At 39.6% G+C, this 19,639-nt stretch overlaps 1 protein-coding gene and 1 long non-coding RNA gene across 2 annotated transcripts in view; one reads left to right on the forward strand and one right to left on the reverse strand.

The window, feature by feature from the left end:
- The first annotated feature begins 722 nt into the window (after window positions 1–722).
- ATF6 (activating transcription factor 6) overlaps window positions 723–19,639 on the forward strand; it is a 239,568-nt gene continuing 220,651 nt past the window's right edge. Inside the window, exons 1-4 of the mRNA XM_020875014.2 lie at window positions 723–869; window positions 13,341–13,417; window positions 17,309–17,396; window positions 19,406–19,512. Of these exons, the coding sequence (XP_020730673.2) occupies window positions 818–869; window positions 13,341–13,417; window positions 17,309–17,396; window positions 19,406–19,512 (324 nt within the window). The 5' untranslated portion in view covers window positions 723–817. The remainder of the gene's footprint in view (window positions 870–13,340; window positions 13,418–17,308; window positions 17,397–19,405; window positions 19,513–19,639) is intronic.
- Window positions 3,010–14,032, reverse strand: LOC139035168 (uncharacterized). Its single transcript, XR_011487745.1, has 2 exons — window positions 13,763–14,032; window positions 3,010–4,404 (listed from the first exon to the last, which is right to left on the reverse strand). It is a non-coding gene; the product is annotated as an uncharacterized lncRNA (long non-coding RNA).

The following is a 19,639-nucleotide window of genomic DNA, read 5'->3' on the forward strand; positions in this document are numbered from 1 at the left end:
AGAGTTTGTGATGTATGTGGCTTTTTTAAAAAACAAAATCGATCCATAAGTTTTAGTAGTAAAAAGACTCGGAATTTACATTAATACAGGTCTTAGGGTAAGGTCTCTAGGACTCGCTCGACTAGGTGCTATGCATTGGAAATGTATGTTTAAGGCGGTGAGCTGATTTTTATGTTTGGAAAGTTCATCTTTTATATTTACTTCGTTTAAATTTGCTTAAATAAAAGTAGGCTTTCTAGAAGTACGATTCATAGTATTTTTGCTTATCTCAGATACTGTTCCAGTAGAGAGGAAGCTCTAACGAATGTGGAAAAGTAGTTGTGTATTTTTCTTTCACACATTTGTGTATATGGAGAATTTTTACGTTCATAGTGAGTTATTAAAATTAAACCAGATTTACTTTCTTAGTCTCTAAATTTTGTTTTGACATATCTCCACCGTGGAATGAAATTCAAGGGTTGATGTTCAGAATGTTTTTTTTTCTCATTTTTTTTCCCCCCTCATTTTTCAAAATATTATCAATATATATTATTTAAGCGACGTAGTGTTTGTGTCTTTCTTTTTTCCTTAAAACAGCAGAACAGAAAGTGCCGAAAACTCCAAAAGAGGAAAATACTTGCTCAGCGATTTGTTTTTAAAACTAGCTCAGGCTCTGACGTCCCTCGTGCGGCAGAAGCAGTTTGTCTCCGCTCGGCCACCGTCGCGTCAGCGTTGCGGAGTATTTTGTCCGCCCGCCGCCGCCGTCCCAGGACTAGTCACCGAGTTACTGGGCAGGGGAACGTGTGTTTCGGGGGAGCCGGCCGGCGCTGCCGGCACCATGGAGTCACCTTTTAGTCCGGGACTCCCTCACCGGCCGGATGAAGACTGGGGTGAGTGGGCTCTGAGACTGTGCCAGGGGTGGCTCCACGTTCCTTCCTCCTACTTCCGCGCCCTCTCGGTGACAGGTGTGGACGAATCCTGTCGGGGAAGCGAGGGTCACTCGTCGCTCCTTCCGTGGTCCTGGTAGAGTATAGCAGAACCTGTCGGTGTCTGTCCTGGCGACAGTGAGTGTAAAATATTGCCTGATTGGAATTACTATCGCTTTTGGCTGTTTCCTCTGGGAAAGTACCAGGTGATGATTTCGTGCGGCGAGTGCGACGTCATTAGGAAGCTTAGGGCAGGGTGGCCGTGCCCACCGAAAAGGCTGCAAGGTTTTTCTCAGTGTGCGATGTGGGCGATGCTTGCCGTGGAATGTTTGTGCGTGTATGTGCACGTTTGGTGTGTCTGACAGAAGGTGAGTCCTTCTCTGCGCTTCCATTATTGATCGAGGCTGATGTCCATATTGGCAGAGAAGCAAAGCACCCTAGCACCTGACCTCAGTTTGCTGGTTCATCTACACCTAACGCTTATAAACGGGTGTAATCCTGATTGCTCTCCGGATACAATTCTGAATTTGCTTCTTACGGATATTTTGTTTGGCTTTGTGGCAGGAAGAGTAGGAATGGAATGTAGTCGAAATAAGAGTAGAGAAGCTTTATCATCCAGTGTTTAGAGAAAACCTGTCCTTACCTTATAAGAATAGTAATATTCTTACCTTAACAGAGTAGTGCTTACACTGTTCTTGAGCTTCAGTGTGAATTTGGGGTTGCATACTTCCTTGAATGAGTCCTTTAGCAAACCTACACTATTCATCACCTTTAAAATTTTGGGGAAACACAGACTGACCTTCATCTTTTCATTGGACCATCATTGTCAGTAGCAAGAGTGTAATTTCAGTTCTCTTTGTTGAACTGTAGTTCTCATTTGATTTTCCAAGGGCAGAACTTCTGTTAAATTATATAGTGTTAGAGATTTATTTCAATCCTTGGGTAGATTTTCTGAGGTGTTGGAAAAACTAGACTGTCTCTTATAAGAGTGTACTTGTGGTGTAAGTAGTATAAGCCTAGTATATTCTTATACAGTATAAACCTACTGTATTTGGCTTGGTAAAACATACTTGCCTTTGGAAAATATATTCCTATTACAATAGGAACAATTGTCATTTATTAAACATTTTGTGTGAGGTGCTATGCTAAGCTCTTAGATGCACAGATGAGGAAACTGAAGCTGAGAGAAAATGAATGCTCAAAGTCTTATAGCTAGTGAGTGTCAGAAGCAGGATAAGAATCACGTTTGTCTGCCTCCAAAGCCTGTTAATTTAGTCACTATTTTATATTGCTTTCCTAAATTATTTCTACAGATTTGATTCTTACCAAGATACCCCCAGTTATTAATGAGTCTAGTGTATTGGGTAGTTAGGATCTGTTTTCTCAGCTAGTCAACTGTTATATGTTCATGATGTTTCTTAAACTCTAACTGTGGGATACTTCCTGATAGCATTATTATGTCTTCTGATACTCAGGCTGCATTTTCTTGACTAATCTTATCTGTTGACTCCTACTCTTAATGTTCTTTAACAGATCATTCAGTTCTTTGTAGTCAGTTCACTGACTCAGCTCGAGTATCTTGCCCTGCCCCTTCCTGAATATGCCCGTCTCCCATGGTTTTCCAGGCTTCTCTTTTGACACTGTTAAATCTTCTCCTAATAGAACATTTTACTTCTGATTCCTCAGGTGTTCATTAAGTAGGATAGGTTTTGCAGGCGCTGGAGTGAAAGGTTACTTTCTGCCAGCATTTCTCAGTAGAATGTGGGTTCTTTTTCTGGGAGTTGTCATTTTGGGTGTTCAGGTACTTCACTGATTTGATTTTTTTTTCTATATTACAAGCTGGCCAGTTAAAATTTTAAAATCAGATCATGTAATTAGAACTTGTGATTCTAACAACTTTGAATAATTAAAAATCAGCCTTTGACAAGATGTGCATATTCCTTTTATGTTGAGTAATGAACTTTAGAGAGGCCCTGTGCATGTTTTCTGTAAAGATCCAGATAGTGAATATTTTGGGCTTCTGTGGTCATGTGGTCTCTGTTCCAGCTGCTCAGTTCTGCCAGCGGTAATATGAAAGCCGCCATGGACAGTATAAACAGCATGGCCCTGTTCCAGATCAGCTTTATTTATGGATGCTGAAATTCTGTTTCAGTGTAATTATTTTTAAATACTTGATAGAGCTTATTTTTAGTACAGTTTTAGACTTACAGAATAATTGAGGGGTTAGTACAGAGTTTCCCCACCCCCAGGTTTCCCTTATTGGTAGCATCTTGCATTGATGGAATAAATTTGTTAAAGTTCATGGGCCAGTATTGATACATTATCATTAACTAAAGTCCATAGTTTATAATAAGATTCACTCTGTTCATTCTGTTTTGTTTTTTGTTGCTTTTCAGTCTCTAAGTCATATCCAACTCTTTGCAACACCGTGGACTATAGCATGCCAGATTCCTCTGTCCTGCACTGTCTCTGAGTTTGCTCAGATTCATGTCCATTGAGTCAGTGATCCTATCTAACTATCTCATGCTCTGCTACCCGCTTCTCCTTTTGCCTTCAATCTTTCCAGGCATCAGGGTCTTTTCCAGTGACTTGGCTTTTCACATCAGGCAGCCAAAATATTGGAGTTTCAGCTTCAGCGACAGCCCTTGCAATGAATATTCAGGGTTCATTTCCTTTAGGATTGACTGGTTTGATCTCCTTGCAGTCCAAGGGACTCTCAAGAGTGCTTCTCCAGCACCATAATTCAAAATCATCAATTTTTTTGGTGCTTAGCCTTCTTTATGATCCACCTCACACATCCATATGTGACTGCTGGAAAAACCATAGCTTTGACTTTATGGATTTTTGTTGGCAAAGTGATGTCTCTGCTTTTTAATATATTGTCTTGGTTGTTACAGGTTTCCTTCCAAGAAACAAGCGCCTCTTACTTTCATGGCTGTAGTCGCCATCTGTAGTGATTTTGGAGCCCAAGAAAAGGAAATCTATCATTGCTTCCTCTTTATGCCCTTCTGTTTGCCATGAAGTGGTGGGATCGGATGCCATGATCTTAGTTTTTTTAATGTTGAGTTTCAAGCCAGCTTTTTCATTCTCCTCTTTCATCCTTATCAAGAGGCTCTTCAGTTCTCCTTCACTTTCTGCCATAGGTATCATCTGCATATCTGAGGTTATTGATATTTTTCCTGGGAATCTTGATTCCAACTTGTGATTCATCCAGCCTGGCATTTCCCATGCGGTACTCTGCATAGAAGTTAAATAAGTAGAATGACAATATACAGCCTTACATTCCTTTCCCAATTTTGAACGAGTTGGTTGTTCCATGTCCAGTTATAACTGTTGCTTCTTGACCTATATGCAGGTTTCTCAGGAGACAGGTTAGGTGGTCTGGTATTCCTGTCTCCTTAAGAATTTCCCACAGTTGTGATCCACACAGTCGAAGGCTTTCGCATAGTCAATGAAGCAGATTTTTTTCTGAAAGTCCCTTGCTTTCTCCATGTTCCTTCTGTGGGTTTTGACAAATGCATAATGTCAGTATCTACCATTATAGTATCATATGAAGTAGTTATGCTGCCCTAAAAAATTCCCTGTGCACCACTTATTGTCTCTGCCTCCTTCCTCCAAAGCCCTCTACAACCACTGATCTTTCCACTGTTCCCTAGTTTTGCCTTTTTCACAATGTCATATTACTGGAATGACACAGTATGTAGCATTCTCAAATTGACTTCTTCATTTAGCAAAATGCGTTTAAGATCCCTCTGTCTTTTAGTGGCCTGATAGCTCATTTCTTTTCAGCACTGAATAGTATTCCATTATATGGATGTACCACAGTGTCTTTTGAGCTCCCATAACAAAATACCTAGGTAGCTTAAACAATAGAAATTTATTTTCTGACAGCTCTGGTGACAGCATGGTCAGGTTCTGGTGAGACCTCTCTTCCTGACTTACAACCAGCCATCTTTTTGCTGTGTCCTCACAAGGCAGAGGGGTGGAAGGGGAAGGAAGGAGGGAAGGAGAGAGGTAGGTAGGTAAATAGATCTAGCTCTTAGTTTTATGAGGCCACAATTCTAGCAGATTAGGGCCCCACACTTGTAACCCCATGTAAGCTTGATTACCTCCTAAATACCATCCTACCTCTGGATGCAGTCATACTGGGGACTTCAGCTTCTAGATTTTGGGGGGACACTATTTGGCTCAAGGCACACAGTTTGTTTATCCATTTACCTGCTGAAAAATAGTTTGGTTGCTTTCAAATGTTGGCAATTATATATAAAGCTGCTGTAAATATCCATGTGCAGCTTTTTTTTTTTTGCTGTGCCATGGAGCTTGTGGGACCTCAGTTCCCTCACTAGGGATTGAACCCAGGCCATGGCTATGAAAGTGCTGATTCCTAACCACCAGGCCAGGCAGCTCCCATGCGCAGCTCTTTATGTGGACATACATTTTCATATCATTTGGATAAATACCAAGGAGCATGATTACTGGATCACGCAGTTAAGAGTATGTCCAGTTTTGTAAGAAACTTTTCAACCTGTCTTCCACAGTGGTTATGCCATCTTGCATTCCTCCCAGTAGGGAATGGATATTCCTGTTGCTCTGATCCTTGCAGACACTTGGTTGTTGCCAGCGTTTCAGATTTTAGCTATTCTAATAGATGTGTAGTGGTATCTCATTATTTTAGTTTGTAGTTCCCTGATAACGTGTGATGTGGAGCATCTTTTCACAAATTGTGTTTGTTGTTTGTATATCTTTCCTCTCCTCTTTCCTTCCTACCTCTCTTACTCTCTCCTCCTTTTTCTTACATTTGCGCAAAAGCCACTTTTTTTTTTTTTTTGACCACATGTAAGATATATGTACCAAGATCAGAAGCTTTGTTCTGCCACTGTGGTTTCTTTGATAACTTCAGTGTCTTCTGTCAAAGTTCTCTTTGCCTTACTGTGTTGACCAATACCTGACACCCCTGATCACATTTTCCCCCTGAAGTCCTACTGAATGGTAGCTGTTTTCATTCTCAAAACCTTTCCACCATTAGGGTCTCTGAAGGTGGGTTAGCTGTCTGTCTTATTCTTCATTGCTGCTTTTTGATCATTCACTGCTCATCTTCCCTAAAAAAATCCACATCCAGGCTTAAGTTTCACATTGTTTCACATGCTCTCCTCTACTTGCCCCTGTTATAGTCATCTTCTGATTTCTGGTTCACTCTCCCTCACTTTTTGAAAAAATTTAGTTCTTAACTTATTGTCACTTACTTCAACACTCCTTCCATCAAGATTCTTCGCTGATTTCAGTATTCACAGAGAAAGAAAGAAAGAAAAAAAAAGTGAAGTTGTTCAGTCATGTCTGGCTTTTTGTGACCCTTGGACTGTAACCTGCCAGGCTCGTCTGTCCATGGGATTGTCCAGGCAAGAGTACTGGAGTGGGCTGCCATTGCCTTCTCCAGGGGATTGAACCTGGGTCTCCCGCATTGCAGGCTTGGCCACCTGAGCCACCAGGGAATCCGTCTCAAAGAAGATCCTTCAAATACCTTGACCTCTCACTTCCTGGGTCTCCTCTCCACCTTCCGCCCTGTCTTAGCCATTTGCTTTCCCGGTCATAAGCCTCAATCTAGTCGTTACTAATAACATAATCTCAGTTTCAAACATCCCTCTCTGACCATCACCTTTTGTCTTACCGGCTCACTCTATTTAGTGATCCAGTGGCACCTTCAGCCCTGCTGAGATTCTGTCATCTTTTCCTTGTCCCTCATCCCCTTTATGCTATCACTTTCCCCTTATCCAGTTTACAGTACATGGACAGTCTCTAACCATTGCCTCATACTCTCAATATTCTTTGTCTCTCTCCTGCTTTGTAATTCTCTCTTTGATCAACCTCAGCCTTGGTTAAATCTAACTCTGCCTACTCCATGAATGCCCTCAAATAGCTGAAAGTGCCTGAAAAAAAGAAAATTCAACCATGCTGACTGGTGTCACTAAATTTATGATTCTAACCTGCAGTAGACCTTTGATTAAGTATTGCCCAGCTGATCATATGTCCCTGGTCCTCTCACTCTGATGGTTGTCTTTGTAAACTTTCTTCTCTCTTCAAACCTCCAGCACCTCTTCCTGAATCCTTTGAATCAGAAGAAAACTGTCCCAGTCTCCTACTACCTTCTTTGCCCATCCGCGTACCAGCATATTTGCCTTCTCTTCTGTTGGTGGGAATGAGAGAGCCGATCACTTCCATGTGTGCTTAAGAGTCCTCCTCCTTTACTCAAGGATATTGCTCAAACTCTTCTTCCTTCTGTTCCTTGAATCATCATTTCCCTCCCTGCATGTAATTGCTTCTCCTATCTAGAGTGAAAAAAAAAAGAAAAACCCCAAACCCGCTTCAAATGTTACTTCCCTTCTAACTGCCACTACATTTCTCTTTTTTATTTTACAGCAGAATTCTTTGTTAAAAAATGTCCATGTTCACTGACTCCACTTTCTCTTTTTCCATTGTTTCTTGAACCCACTGCAGTCAGGCCCTACCGCTTTGCTAAAACAGCTCTTTCTAAGGTCACCACTGATTTCCAGTGGCCATTTCTCATCTTATAAGAAGTAAAGGAATAAATAAGTGGTCAAAGTGGCTGTCAGGTGGGAAAGTTTGCTGAGCAAATGAGACCGAATAGCTACCATAGTTTACTGCTGTTAAATAGTAGTAATCTAAATAGTAGAAATCTAAATAGTAGTGTGGGATTGGTGAAAAAAACATAAAAGTTGGCAGTAAATTTCAGAGATACTTCATAGGTAACCAATACCACCACCTCCTATGGATCCTTCTAAGGTATTCTGTAGATATACATATGTACTTATCAACCCACTGTCAGTTTTTTAAAGTATTAGCAAACCACAGAAAAGTTAAAAGATCAGTATTGTGATAACCTATATTTCCCTTATCTAGATTTATCAACTGTTAACATCCTGCCATACTTGCTTTCTATCTCAGTATTACGAACACATCCTTCTTCTTTCATCATCTGAAAGCAGGTTGCAAATAATACGAACTCCCAAACACTTCACTGTGTATTTCCTAAGAAAAAGGAAATACCTATTTTTAGAAAGCATGAATTTGTACTAATACTCACAGTTCAAAGACAGTAGCACAGACATAGAGTTCTTTCTCGCATTATATACTTTTGCAAGTTTTTTTCTTGCATTATATAGTATTGAAAGTTTTTTCTTATATTATATACTTTTATTTCTGTTTTACTCCTGTGGAAATCCTGATTCCCAGTAACATCCTGTGTTTTTATGGGCTAACTTTAGATGCTCTGTTGAAAATAGACTGAAGGAAGGTCAAGGGCAGAAGCAGGGAGACTATTTGGAGGCTCCTGCAGCAATCCACGGAGAAGGCAATGGCACCCCACTCCAGTACTCTTGCCTGGAAAAGCCCATGGACCGAGGAGCCTGGTAGGCGGCAGTCCATGGGGCTGCTAAGAGTTGGACATGACTGGGCGACTTCACTTTCACTTTTCACTTTCATGCATTGGAGAAGGAAATGGCAACCCACTCCAGTGTTCTTGCCTGGAGAATCCCAGAGACGGTGGAGCCTGGTGGGCTGCCGTCTATGGGGTTGCACAGAGTCGGACACGACTGAAGTGACTTAGCAGCAGCAACAGCAGCAATCCAAGTGATTTATGATGGGAGAATGGGGGAAATGGAAGTGGTTGGATTATGGATCTGTACACATATGCATATGCATGTGTATATACCCATGTATATTTTTTATTCATATTTAAATTTTTGAGTAGTTTCAAACCTACAGAGAAGTTATAAGAACTGTACAAAGAATTGTTGCATGCCTTTTACACATATTCCCTAATTGTTCAATTTTGCTGTATTGGCCCCATTTCTTTCTTTAGAGAGAGAAGAAGACACAAAACTGTGTTTAGATCATTACCCTTAGATACTGCTGGTTTACCCTCTCCTCCCCCAAACAAGGATACTCTCCTATATCAACAACTACCACATACTCCTTCCAGTCAGGAAATGAACAAGGGTACAGCATTACCCCTCCAGGTCACAGATACCATTCAGATGTTGCCATATGTCTTAATAATGTTCCTGTTCCCATTCCAGTCTGGGATCCTACCTACAAACCCACATTACTTTTACTTGTCATGTCTCCTGGAACAATTCCTTAGTCTTTCCCTGTTTCTGTATCCTTGACAGTGTTAGAGTGCATATCTTTTGTTGTGTAAGGTGACTCTAAACCTGGGTCTGTCCACTGTTTCCTCATGACCAGAATCAGGCCTTGAGTCCATGGCAGGAATGTGGCAGGAATGCCGGGGACATGATGCTCTGTTCTCAGTGCATTGCATTTGGAGGCACACCACGTTGACCTGTCCCAAGGTGATGTTCACTATGATCACATGGTCACGTTAGTATCTGCCAGATTTCTACACCGTAGTGTCACTATTTCTCCTTTTACATTTGAATAGTATTTGGGGAGAGCTAGTTGGACATACCACCAATATCCTATTCCTTATTAAGCCTTCACACACTAGCCCTGGCCTCCATTGATAATGCCAGTCTATATCAATTACCGCTCTAATGCCAAAGGGTGATTATCTCTAGACATTATGTCTACATTAATTAATTGACATTATACTGTAAGAACCATGAACTTCCAGATGTTCAAGCTGGGTTTAGAAAAGGCAGAGGGACCAGAGATCAAATTGCCAACATCTGTCAGATCATCAAAAACATAAAAAAGAGTTCCAGAAAAACATCTACTTTTGCTTTATTGACTATGTCAAAGCCTTTGTGTGGATCACAACAAACTGTGGAAAATTCTTAAAGAGATGAGAATACCAGATCACCTGACCTGCCTCCTGAGAAATCTGTATGCAGGTCAAGAAGCAACTGTTAGAACTGGACATGGAACAATAGACTGGTTCCAAATAGGGAAAGGAGTACGTCAAGGCTGTATATTGTCACCCTGCTTGTTTGACTTATATGCAGAGTGCATGATGCAAAATGCTGGGCTGGATGAAGCACAAGCTGGAATCAGGATTGCCGGGAGAAATATCAATAACCTCAGATATGCAGATGACACCACCCTTCTGGCAGAAAGCAAAGAGGAACTGAAGAGCCTCTTGATGAAAGTGAAAGAGGAGAGTACAAAAGCTGGCTTAAAACTCAACATTTAGAAAGCTAAGATCATGGCATCTGGTCCCATCACTTCATGGCAAATAGATGGGGAAACAGTTAGAGACTTTATTTTTGGGGGCTTCAAAATCACTGCAGAAGGTGACTGCAGTCATTAAATTAAAAGACGTTTGCTCCTTGGAAGAAAAGCTATGAATGACCTAGACAGCATACTAAAAAGCAGAGACATTACTTTGCCGACAAAGGTCTGTCTAGTCAAAGCTGTGGTTTTTCCAGTAGTCATGTATAGATGTGAGAGTTGGACTATAAAGAAAGCTGAGTGCTGAAGAATTGATGCTTTTGAACTGTTGTGTTGGAGAAGACTCTTGAGAGTCCCTTGGACTGCAAGGAGATCCAACCAGTCCATCGTAAAGGAGATCAGCCCTGGGTGTTCATTGGAAGGACTGATGCTGAAGCTGAAACTCCAATACTTTGGCCACCTGATGTGAAGAACTGACTCATTGGAAAAGACCCTGATGCTGGGAAAGATTGAAGGCAGGAGAAGAAGGGAATGACAGAGGATGAGATGGTTGGTTGGCATCACTGACTTGATGGATATGAGTTTGAGTAAGCTCTGGGAGTTGGTGATGGACAGGGAAGCCTGGCGTGCTGCGGTCCAGGGGGTCGCAAGGAGTCAGACACGACTGAGTGACTGAACTGAACTGAACTGATACAGTAAGAAAGCTTTCTCTTTTTATTTCATTGTGGGCTCACTAATTGCTATTTGACTTAATGGGTTGTAATCTGGCTTTATTTTGAGGCTCAGATTTTCCCAGAATTGACCAGTAGGGGTTTATTTGTTAAATGAAAGAATTGTAAATAGGAGAAAATAAAAAGACACAAAAAGAGTCCGTTCATATCAGCTTCTTTGTTCTTTTGACATGTTCTCATCATTCTCCAAGAATTTCCTTATTTTCTGGTACAACGAGATTTTCCCAGGCCTCTTTTGCATGCCCCTGTCTAAACCCTGGAATCAGCTATTACTCTAAGTAGTCCTTTGGTGGACCTTTATTTTGTAGAGGATCGTATTTAGTATCCAAGATCTGGAAACAGGATTTTTAAATACTGATGGGATGTCATCGCTTCTTGGACCTATTAGCAGACAGAGCTAAGAAATACATGTATATATATGTGTATGTGTGTGTACACACTTATACAAACATCTGTAATTCTTTCTGTGTGAGTATTTTAAAAAATGTGCCCATATTAATGCTTCTAATACCAGTCCAACATCCTAGGATTCTTTTATTCTCTTCCCTTTTCACGTTTGTAAGTCCTTTTTCAAACAGTGAGGAACCTAGCTCCAATTATTTTAAATATATTTAATCATTTGCTTTATCAAATAGCACATTTTTTTGGTATTCTCTCCTAACCACTTGGGCTGTTTTTTACGTCTACTGCTCTGTGCTTCCTCCCACTGCCCCATTTTCTTGGCAGCTGAGGCATGCCTACACCTCCACTAGGCAGCCCCCTCTCTGGCATCATCCTATTTCCTTGGGTGTCAGGCACATTTTCACAGATGATGATGCAAAAAACCCCACCACCCTCCTTGCTCTGCTGACATCTCTCTGTTCAGAAGAGCAGGGGAAGAAAGGAAAGATGGAAAGAGTAGGAAGGATGGAAAAGAAAGGTAAGAAGCCAGATTACTAATACTTATTTTGAAGACAGAGCTGACAGGATTTACTGGTAGACTGAATACAGAGAATGAGGAAGAGAAATAAACAATGACTCTTAAGGTTTTTGACCTGAGCTGCTGGGGTAATTAGATTGTCATTAACTGAGATAAAGACAAAGCCCTGGGAGGTTTGATGAAGGATGATCTGAAGCTCAGTTTTGGCTGTGTTAAGTTTGAGATGCCTTCTAGGTGTCCAAGAGGAGATGGCGAGTACTTTGTTTATACATCTTGAGGTGTAGATTGGAAGTGTTTATTTAGGAATCCTTGGCATGTCCATGCCATTTAAAGCCATGAGCCCAGCTGAAATCACAAAGGGAGTGGAACAGAGAAAAGTTTGCACTAAGCCCAGGACAGTGTCATATTAAGAAGATGAGGAAGAACCAGCAAGATAGGACCAACCAGTGAGGCGGGAGGAAAACCAGGTAAGGGTGATAATTTGAAACCAAGGAGGAAAATGCTTCAATTAATATGAAAGGATCAACTGTTTCCAAGCTGTTGAGAGTAGGATGAGGACCATGAATTTACTATTCAGTTTAGCAAAGGAGAGGTCATTGGTGACATTAATAACTGATGTGTATGCATGTGTGTGTGGGAGGGGAGCTTGGTTGGAATAGGTTCAAGAAGGAAAGGGAGGAGAGAAATGAGAGGCAGCAGATGAAGTCTTTGAAGGAGTTTTAGCCTGTGTATGCGGTACATAGTCACAGTTATCTGCTTATATGGGTTTTTGTTTTGTTTTGCTCCACAGCTGAGTTAAGGTAGGCCTTTTCTGAGAGTTATATGAATAACCTTTCATTATCACTGCACACAACATATTTTGCTATGTAATATTTTGTTTTACTTTGGTGAAATGTTTCTGCCATTGGCTGAGTCAAGGATAGACTGGTGGTGCAATTCCTATATGTGTGAAGTAAGGAAATCACCAGAGCAAATTTCAGTGGCATGATGGTAGGGAGTACAGAGGCCAGCTTAGACTGCAAACTCTTCAAAGTACTTGAAGTTCTTAAGATGTTAGAGAAAATAGATACTTTACAGATTGTACAGTAATCAGCCTTGTTTGGCCTTATCAGCATCTTGACCTTCTGTGTTCGTGTTTCTTGGTTTATAATGCAGTCTCATTAGGAAATTGGAACATTGTTAGATTTGCTGAAATAAATTCAGTGATTTAGATAAGTTCTTTATTGTTTGGATAGAAAATGGGTTGTACTTTTAATTTAAGGCATGGATGGTAAATACCTGATACATGTGCTGTCATATTCCTGTCCTGTCATCACTGCTGATCAACTGTGTCACTTTTTCTGTGCTGAGTCCAGGTGAAGCCTCAGAATTTGTGTTGTTAATGTTCCAGAAAATCACTATCAACTAGTCCATCATGACATGGCAGGACATTTTTTAATCCTTAGTATAATGGTTTACTTCACAAGATAAAAAGTATGTGGAAATACATAGGTTAGAAATCAGCTTTGCACCGGTTGTTATTCACACTGCTAGAAAGTCTGATGAGAAATTCTAATAGAGTTGGCATAAGGACACAGCACTTATTCTCTAGTCAAAACACTGAATTAACAGGAAATAACCATTGTTTTCTTTTGTTTCAAGATTCTGCCCTGTTTGCTGAACTTGGCTATTTCACAGACACTGATGACCTGCAATTGGATGCAGCAAATGAAACTTATGTAAGTATTTATTAGGGGAGAAATACTGAATAATGTGATATTTAATTTTTAACTGTTGCAAGAAGATTTCAGAATAACACCTTTAGGCTGGTTATTTAAGTTTAAATAACTTTTAGGGTTAAAAATGAAAGCTGGTTGCCATTTTGTTGTCGGTGAATGTACGGTTGTAGAAATTGCTTTGGTCTTGGTATGTAGAAGACATGTATTCTAAGTCTGCCTTTGGCCCCACCTTGGAGAAGTTACTTAACTCCCTACCTCTTGGTTTTTACACATATTTTGCTGCAAAGGGAAACAGTGTGATGTTAAGAGATATATGTGAGCCATGGATTAGTTGAGAGAACTTACCGGGCATCCCAGGTAGCTCAGCGGTAAAGAATCTGCCTGCCAATGCAGAAGACACGGGTTTGATCCCTGGTCTGGGAAGATCCCACATGCCGTGGAGCAGCTAAGCCCAAGCGCCACATCTATTGAGCCTGTGCTCTAGGGCTCAGGAGCTGCAAGTGCTGACCCCGCACGCCACAGCCGTTGAGCCCGTGGGCACTAGAGCCCATGCTCTGAAACAGGAGAAGCCACGGCAGTGAGAAGTCTGCACACTTCAACTACAGAATGTCTCCCTCTCGCCACCGCTAGAGAAAAGCAACCAAGATCCAGCACAGCACCCCCCACCCAACAAAGTAATAAATTATAAAACTTTTTTTTTTTAAAAAAGAGAACTTCCAACTTCCTTTTTTAAAGTTACATATCCTTAGTGTTGAAAGCTCTGAAACTTAGAAATGTCCTTACTTTTTTCTTTTGAGCAGTTAGAAGTATGCATAAAAGTTGTTATAGCACTTTGAGTCCTCAAAAGTAGCTTAGATTTTTTTTTTCTTTTTTCCTTCTCTGGGTTAGTATATGTGAAGCTGTTTGGCCTGAACTTTGTTTTCTTCTTTATCGGATGAGGTGCTGTTTGACTTGGGAAGTAGCTCAAGTGAACAGAGTGATTTTATATGCACATCAATCAGGTTGACTATTTATCACTTTTTTTTTTTTGGTTCTTTTTTTTTTTTATAGTTTTTTTTTTTCCATTTATTTTTATTAGTTGGAGGCTAATTACTTTACATCATTACAGTAGTTTTTGTCATACATTGAAATGAATTAGCCATGGATTTACATGTATTCCCTATCCCAGTCCCCCCTCCCACCTCTCTCTCCACCCGATCCCTCTGGGTCTTCCCAGTGCACCAGACCCGAGCACTTGTCTCATGTATCACTTATTTTTTAAGCTGTTATTAAAAGTAAAGCTTCCTAGGTGAGTTTGACATCTCTCAAAGAATTATTTAACAGTTGTTTTACCATGAATCAATAGAGAGTGGAACACATGATGTTTTTTTAAAATCAATTCATGAGATTTTTTGTTGTTGTTGTCTTAAACAATAGTCTTTATGTTTACACAAAGTAGTACAAAATGAGGCAGTTCCTCAAAGGGTGGCTTGGAGCTAGAAAACCCATCCTAAGTGTGAAAGTGTTAGTATTTGTTGGTAAGTTGTGTTCAACTTCTTGCGACCCCATGGACTGTAGCCTGCTCAGGCTCCTCTGTCCATAGGATTTCCCAGGCAAGAATACTGGGGGTGTGGAGGGTGTTTAGTTGCTAAGTTGTGTCCAACTCTTCCAGCCCCATGGACTATAGCCTACCAGGCTCCTCTGTCCATGGGATTCTCCAGCAAGAATAGCAAAGTGAGTCGCCATTTCCTTCGCCAGGGGATCTTCCCTACCCAGGAATCGAACCTGGGTCTCCTGCTACGAGGGAAGCCCATGCTGGAGTGGGTTGCTAACTCCTTCTCCAAATGCATGAGATTTTAATGGTTTCATTTACTCTATGAGATGCTTTATAATGTTGTCTATAATTAAGTTGGTTTTTAATATTGACTGGTTGTTTAAGCAGCTGATTTTTTTTCATAACCTCCAGAGCCTAGTCTTCAAGAAGCAACATATTATATTTGAAAGATTCAGGGAAATATGATTCTGATTTTATAACTAACATTGTTACCTCAAAGAAGTCATTTCACTCTTTCAGTTCCTTAGTTTTTCTAATATAAAATAAGAGATTGGATTAAATCATCTTAGAGGGCCCTTTATAGTTTTATAACTCTCATTCCTCTACATGGCAGTACAGTTTCCCTTGAGAAGTTGAAGAAGCAGAGTATATAAGTATCAGCATATTTGCCTGGAAAATCCCATGGACGGAGGAGCCTGGTAGGCTACAGTCCATGGGGTTGCTAACAGTCGGACACGACTGAGCGACTTCACTTTCACTTTTCACTTTCCTGCATTGGAGAAGGAAGTGGCAACCCACTCCAGTGTTCTTGCCTGGAGAATCCCAGGGACGGGGGAGCCTGGTGGGCTGCCGTCTATGGGGTCACACAGAGTTGGACACGACTGAAGCGACTTAGCAGCAGCAGCAGCACGTTTTGCTTTATAATAAAATGGGCCTGTGACATTTACAACCAGATAAAATTCTTATGCTGTAAAAGGTATTTGACTTTTTTGGCTGAAGATTGAGTATGAAGCATCCCTGAAGTAGGTCATGCCACTATTGAGCATGTTACAAAGGATTGCTAGTAGTCAGGCAAACATTGCTCAATTTTCTTGGACTATGAAAGTTTAAAGGTTTTTCATTGCTGAAAGTATGAATCTATGTATAGATTCAAATATGAGGAAAAAAGCAAAGGAGATTGATTTAAAAGTTGTTTCTTTTATAATTTAAGTAGTTTTTTCTTTTTTATGTGTGCACTTGCACGTATTCTCTTAAGTAGCTTGCACTAATATTTTCTCAGTTTAGGGCAGTATGATAAGAAAAGTTTCCCTTCTTCTGTTACATTATCAATAAAGAATAAACCAAATAATAGACATTTGAAAGAATAATATTCTAGAAATTATTACCAGTGATTGTTAATAATTACTAGATTAATCTTTCCTTTTTGCCTGAGGGTTACTTTCTTTTTTGTTGCTGTTTTATTATTTGTCACATTAAGTTAATACTGACTACCTTTTGACTTGTACTGTTTATATATTAAGTTTCCTTCTGTTCTTATCTCTGTGACTTCAGACGTTTAAAATAGTAGTGATACTGTCTTACGTGATAAGAGGGTTCTGAAATCATGTGGTAGTTCTTTATTAATGTATATGGTAGAAAATGGTTATGACCCAGAATACACTTATATTTACATTTAAAAAAATTGTCACCTAAATGAAAAGAAACTAAGAGCCCCTCTAAAAAGTTTATTGACCCCTATTTGAGAAACTTGGTTTTATCTTCTAGGATTAAAAAAAATTTAGAAATTTGAAAACTATAGACCAGTAAAAAAGATAAAATTGCCCATCCTCCTATGGATCTCTTCCTTCCCCCATAACCATTTTAATATTTGGTATATTTGAAGGTTCAGTTAGTCTCTTTATGATTCCTGAATGTCCTTTGGATACATCTGTATTCTTTCCATTGCATATAGAGATGATTTTATAAATAGGCATTTGCTTTGACTTTTTTTCCTTAGTGACAGTGGGAAAACTTATTATACCGGATCTCCTTTATGACAAAACACATGCTTTGTGTTAATATTTTGTGATTCTTGTAATAGTCTCTTTTCATGGAAAAGAATGAGACCAACTAACTCTTTCAGATAGATATTGCCTCCATTACCTCCTTCCTAGTTGTTACTGCTGTGCTTAAAGTAACTAAATTGGTTTATCTCTAAGGCATCTAAGATATATTCTCAAGATGAATTGATTAACTTAGAAAATTATTTTTACTAATTGGGGTAATAGCAGTTATTTTTGGCAAGTTGTTTCTGTTAGTTTGGTTTCTGGATGTATATATTTTAATCTGATATTCTTTTGCTGATTTGAAATCTATAGGAAAGTAATTTTGATAATCTTGATTTTGACTTGGATTTGATGCCTTGGGAGACAGGCATTTGGGATGTCAACAATCAATTCTGTACAGGTAATGATGTATTTCATTGATAAAAAATTTAAATGGATCCATATTATTTTATGGTTTGGTAATAGTCAAAATTGGGGGGGGGGTTATTGGGCTACTTTTATTTGTTAAAAAATTCCAGGGACTACATTCTACTTCTGGTATGGCCGAGCATACATAAATTTCTTGCCAAAATAGAATTTCAGAGTTATGGCAGAGTCATATAATGAATGAAAATTTTATAATTCATAAATATCGATTTTGAATTATATGTAATACTCTGTAAGAGATTAACCTATCTGAGAATTAAACAGGATTTAGCGAATCAAAGGGAAGAGACTTGGGATTATCAGAACCTAGGAACTTAGTGTAGCTGCCCCATGTATACACTTCTGAGGAGGAGACACTACCTGGATAATGCCAGTATCTTCAAGGGGCCCAGTGAACTGGGTTTTGGGTGTGCTGAAAAAAACTAGAACCTAAAGCAAACTGTCCCTTCTGGGATAAAGCTGATGGAAGGATGAAAAAAAATCCCTTCTTCCCTATTCTACCTTAAGAAACATCCTTCTAGAATCCCCTATTGACAGGACCTAAAAGGAAGCCAGCTGGGACTTGTATTAATTTTGATCGCAGACTATAGGAGGTGAACTTGGAGCTGAGAAACAGTGAGTAATTACCAGCACATTTTCCCCATCTAAGTTACAGTCCTCCCCCTCTGTTGCAATTCCTGTTCCCCTTCATTTTATGTATTAGTATATCTTGCTCAGTTCCTTTCTTTCCTTGTAGAATATGGACTACACAAGGTCAGCGTTCTTATTACTATTGTGTAACAAACTTCTCTAAAACTTAGTCGCTTAAAACAGCAGCCATTATAAGGCTCCCAGAATCTGTGGGTTAGGAATTTGGACAGGATACTTCAGGAATTTCTTGTCTCTGCTCCATGGCGTCCAAACATCATTTGGGAAGATTTGCAGATTAGGGTAGCTTGACGTTTGGGGGCTCGAACTGCCTTAGGGTTTCTTCACTCACATGTCTAATGCCTGATCTGAAATGATTTGAAGACTTGAACTGCCAGTGAGAGTGCTACCCATCATCTTTCTAAATGTCCTGGCTTCCTCAAAACCTGGCAGTCTTGTGGTAATCAAAATTCAAAGGCTCAAATGTGAGTCTTTCAGCTACCTAATGTAACCCAGACTTGGGATTCACATATCATTACTTCCATACTCTATTGATTCAGGAAGCCATAAGCTCACCTAGATTCAAATAGAAGAGAATACAGTCACTACTTCTTGATGGGGAAGTGGTAGGATCACAGTACAGATCATGACACATTAGGTATTTTGCTCCTAATTTTGGAGAACACAGTCTGGCACAGATTCTTCTCTCCCTCCTTCCTACCCTGTTAGAAATTTGACACCAAGAAACACTGCCTGGGCTGAAGTTGATCAACACCATTTTAAAAAATAGTTCAAAAGATAGAAACATTTTTGTATTGTAATTGTATTGTCAAAAATGCTTTCCACAAAAATTCTTTCCTGTTTCTTATGTTTTAAAATTATTTTGGGGGAAAATCTATAATTTTTTGCATATGGCATAATATTCAAAAGATACAAAAAGTCTCTAGAGTAGAAAAATGTTTCCTTTGGCTTTTGTCCCTCAGCCAGCAAGTTCTGCTTCCTGGAGACAAGCACTGTGACCAATTTCTTAAGTTTATCTTTCAAAAGAATTAGTTCAGATGTCAGTAGTAGTGTGCGCATATGTATTTATATGTATACATTAGGGTCGCAAAGAGTCTGACATGACTGAGCGACTGAACTGACTGATACACATATATACATACATATAAGTTTATTACACAGATGGAAGCATATTGGATATACTATTTTCTGCATTTTTAATTTTCAGGTGATGATATATTTTGGTGACCTTAGCTTCTATATCACTGAATTTTGAGAAGAGATTTAACCTTCTTTCTTATTCATTTTATTCTGAGTTTATATTGTCCAGTGGGAAAATTTTTGCTTCTTTTCCAGTTAAAGATATTAAGACAGAACCTCAGCCACTTTCACCAGCCTCGTCAGGGTGTTCAATCCCATCTCCTCAATCAGTGGACTCTTACTCATCAACTCAGCATGTGCCTGTAAGTCACTGGTCTTTTACAATGATTTTGGTTATAGTGGAATCTGGGAAATATGTATATGGGGAAGGAAGTTAACTTTTATTAAGTGCTAATATAAATCTTACCTCTTTTAATCCTGAGGAAGGAC

Source organism: Odocoileus virginianus, chromosome 5 (assembly GCF_023699985.2).
Source record: "Odocoileus virginianus isolate 20LAN1187 ecotype Illinois chromosome 5, Ovbor_1.2, whole genome shotgun sequence".
In the NCBI taxonomy this organism is placed as follows: Eukaryota; Metazoa; Chordata; class Mammalia; order Artiodactyla; family Cervidae; genus Odocoileus; species Odocoileus virginianus.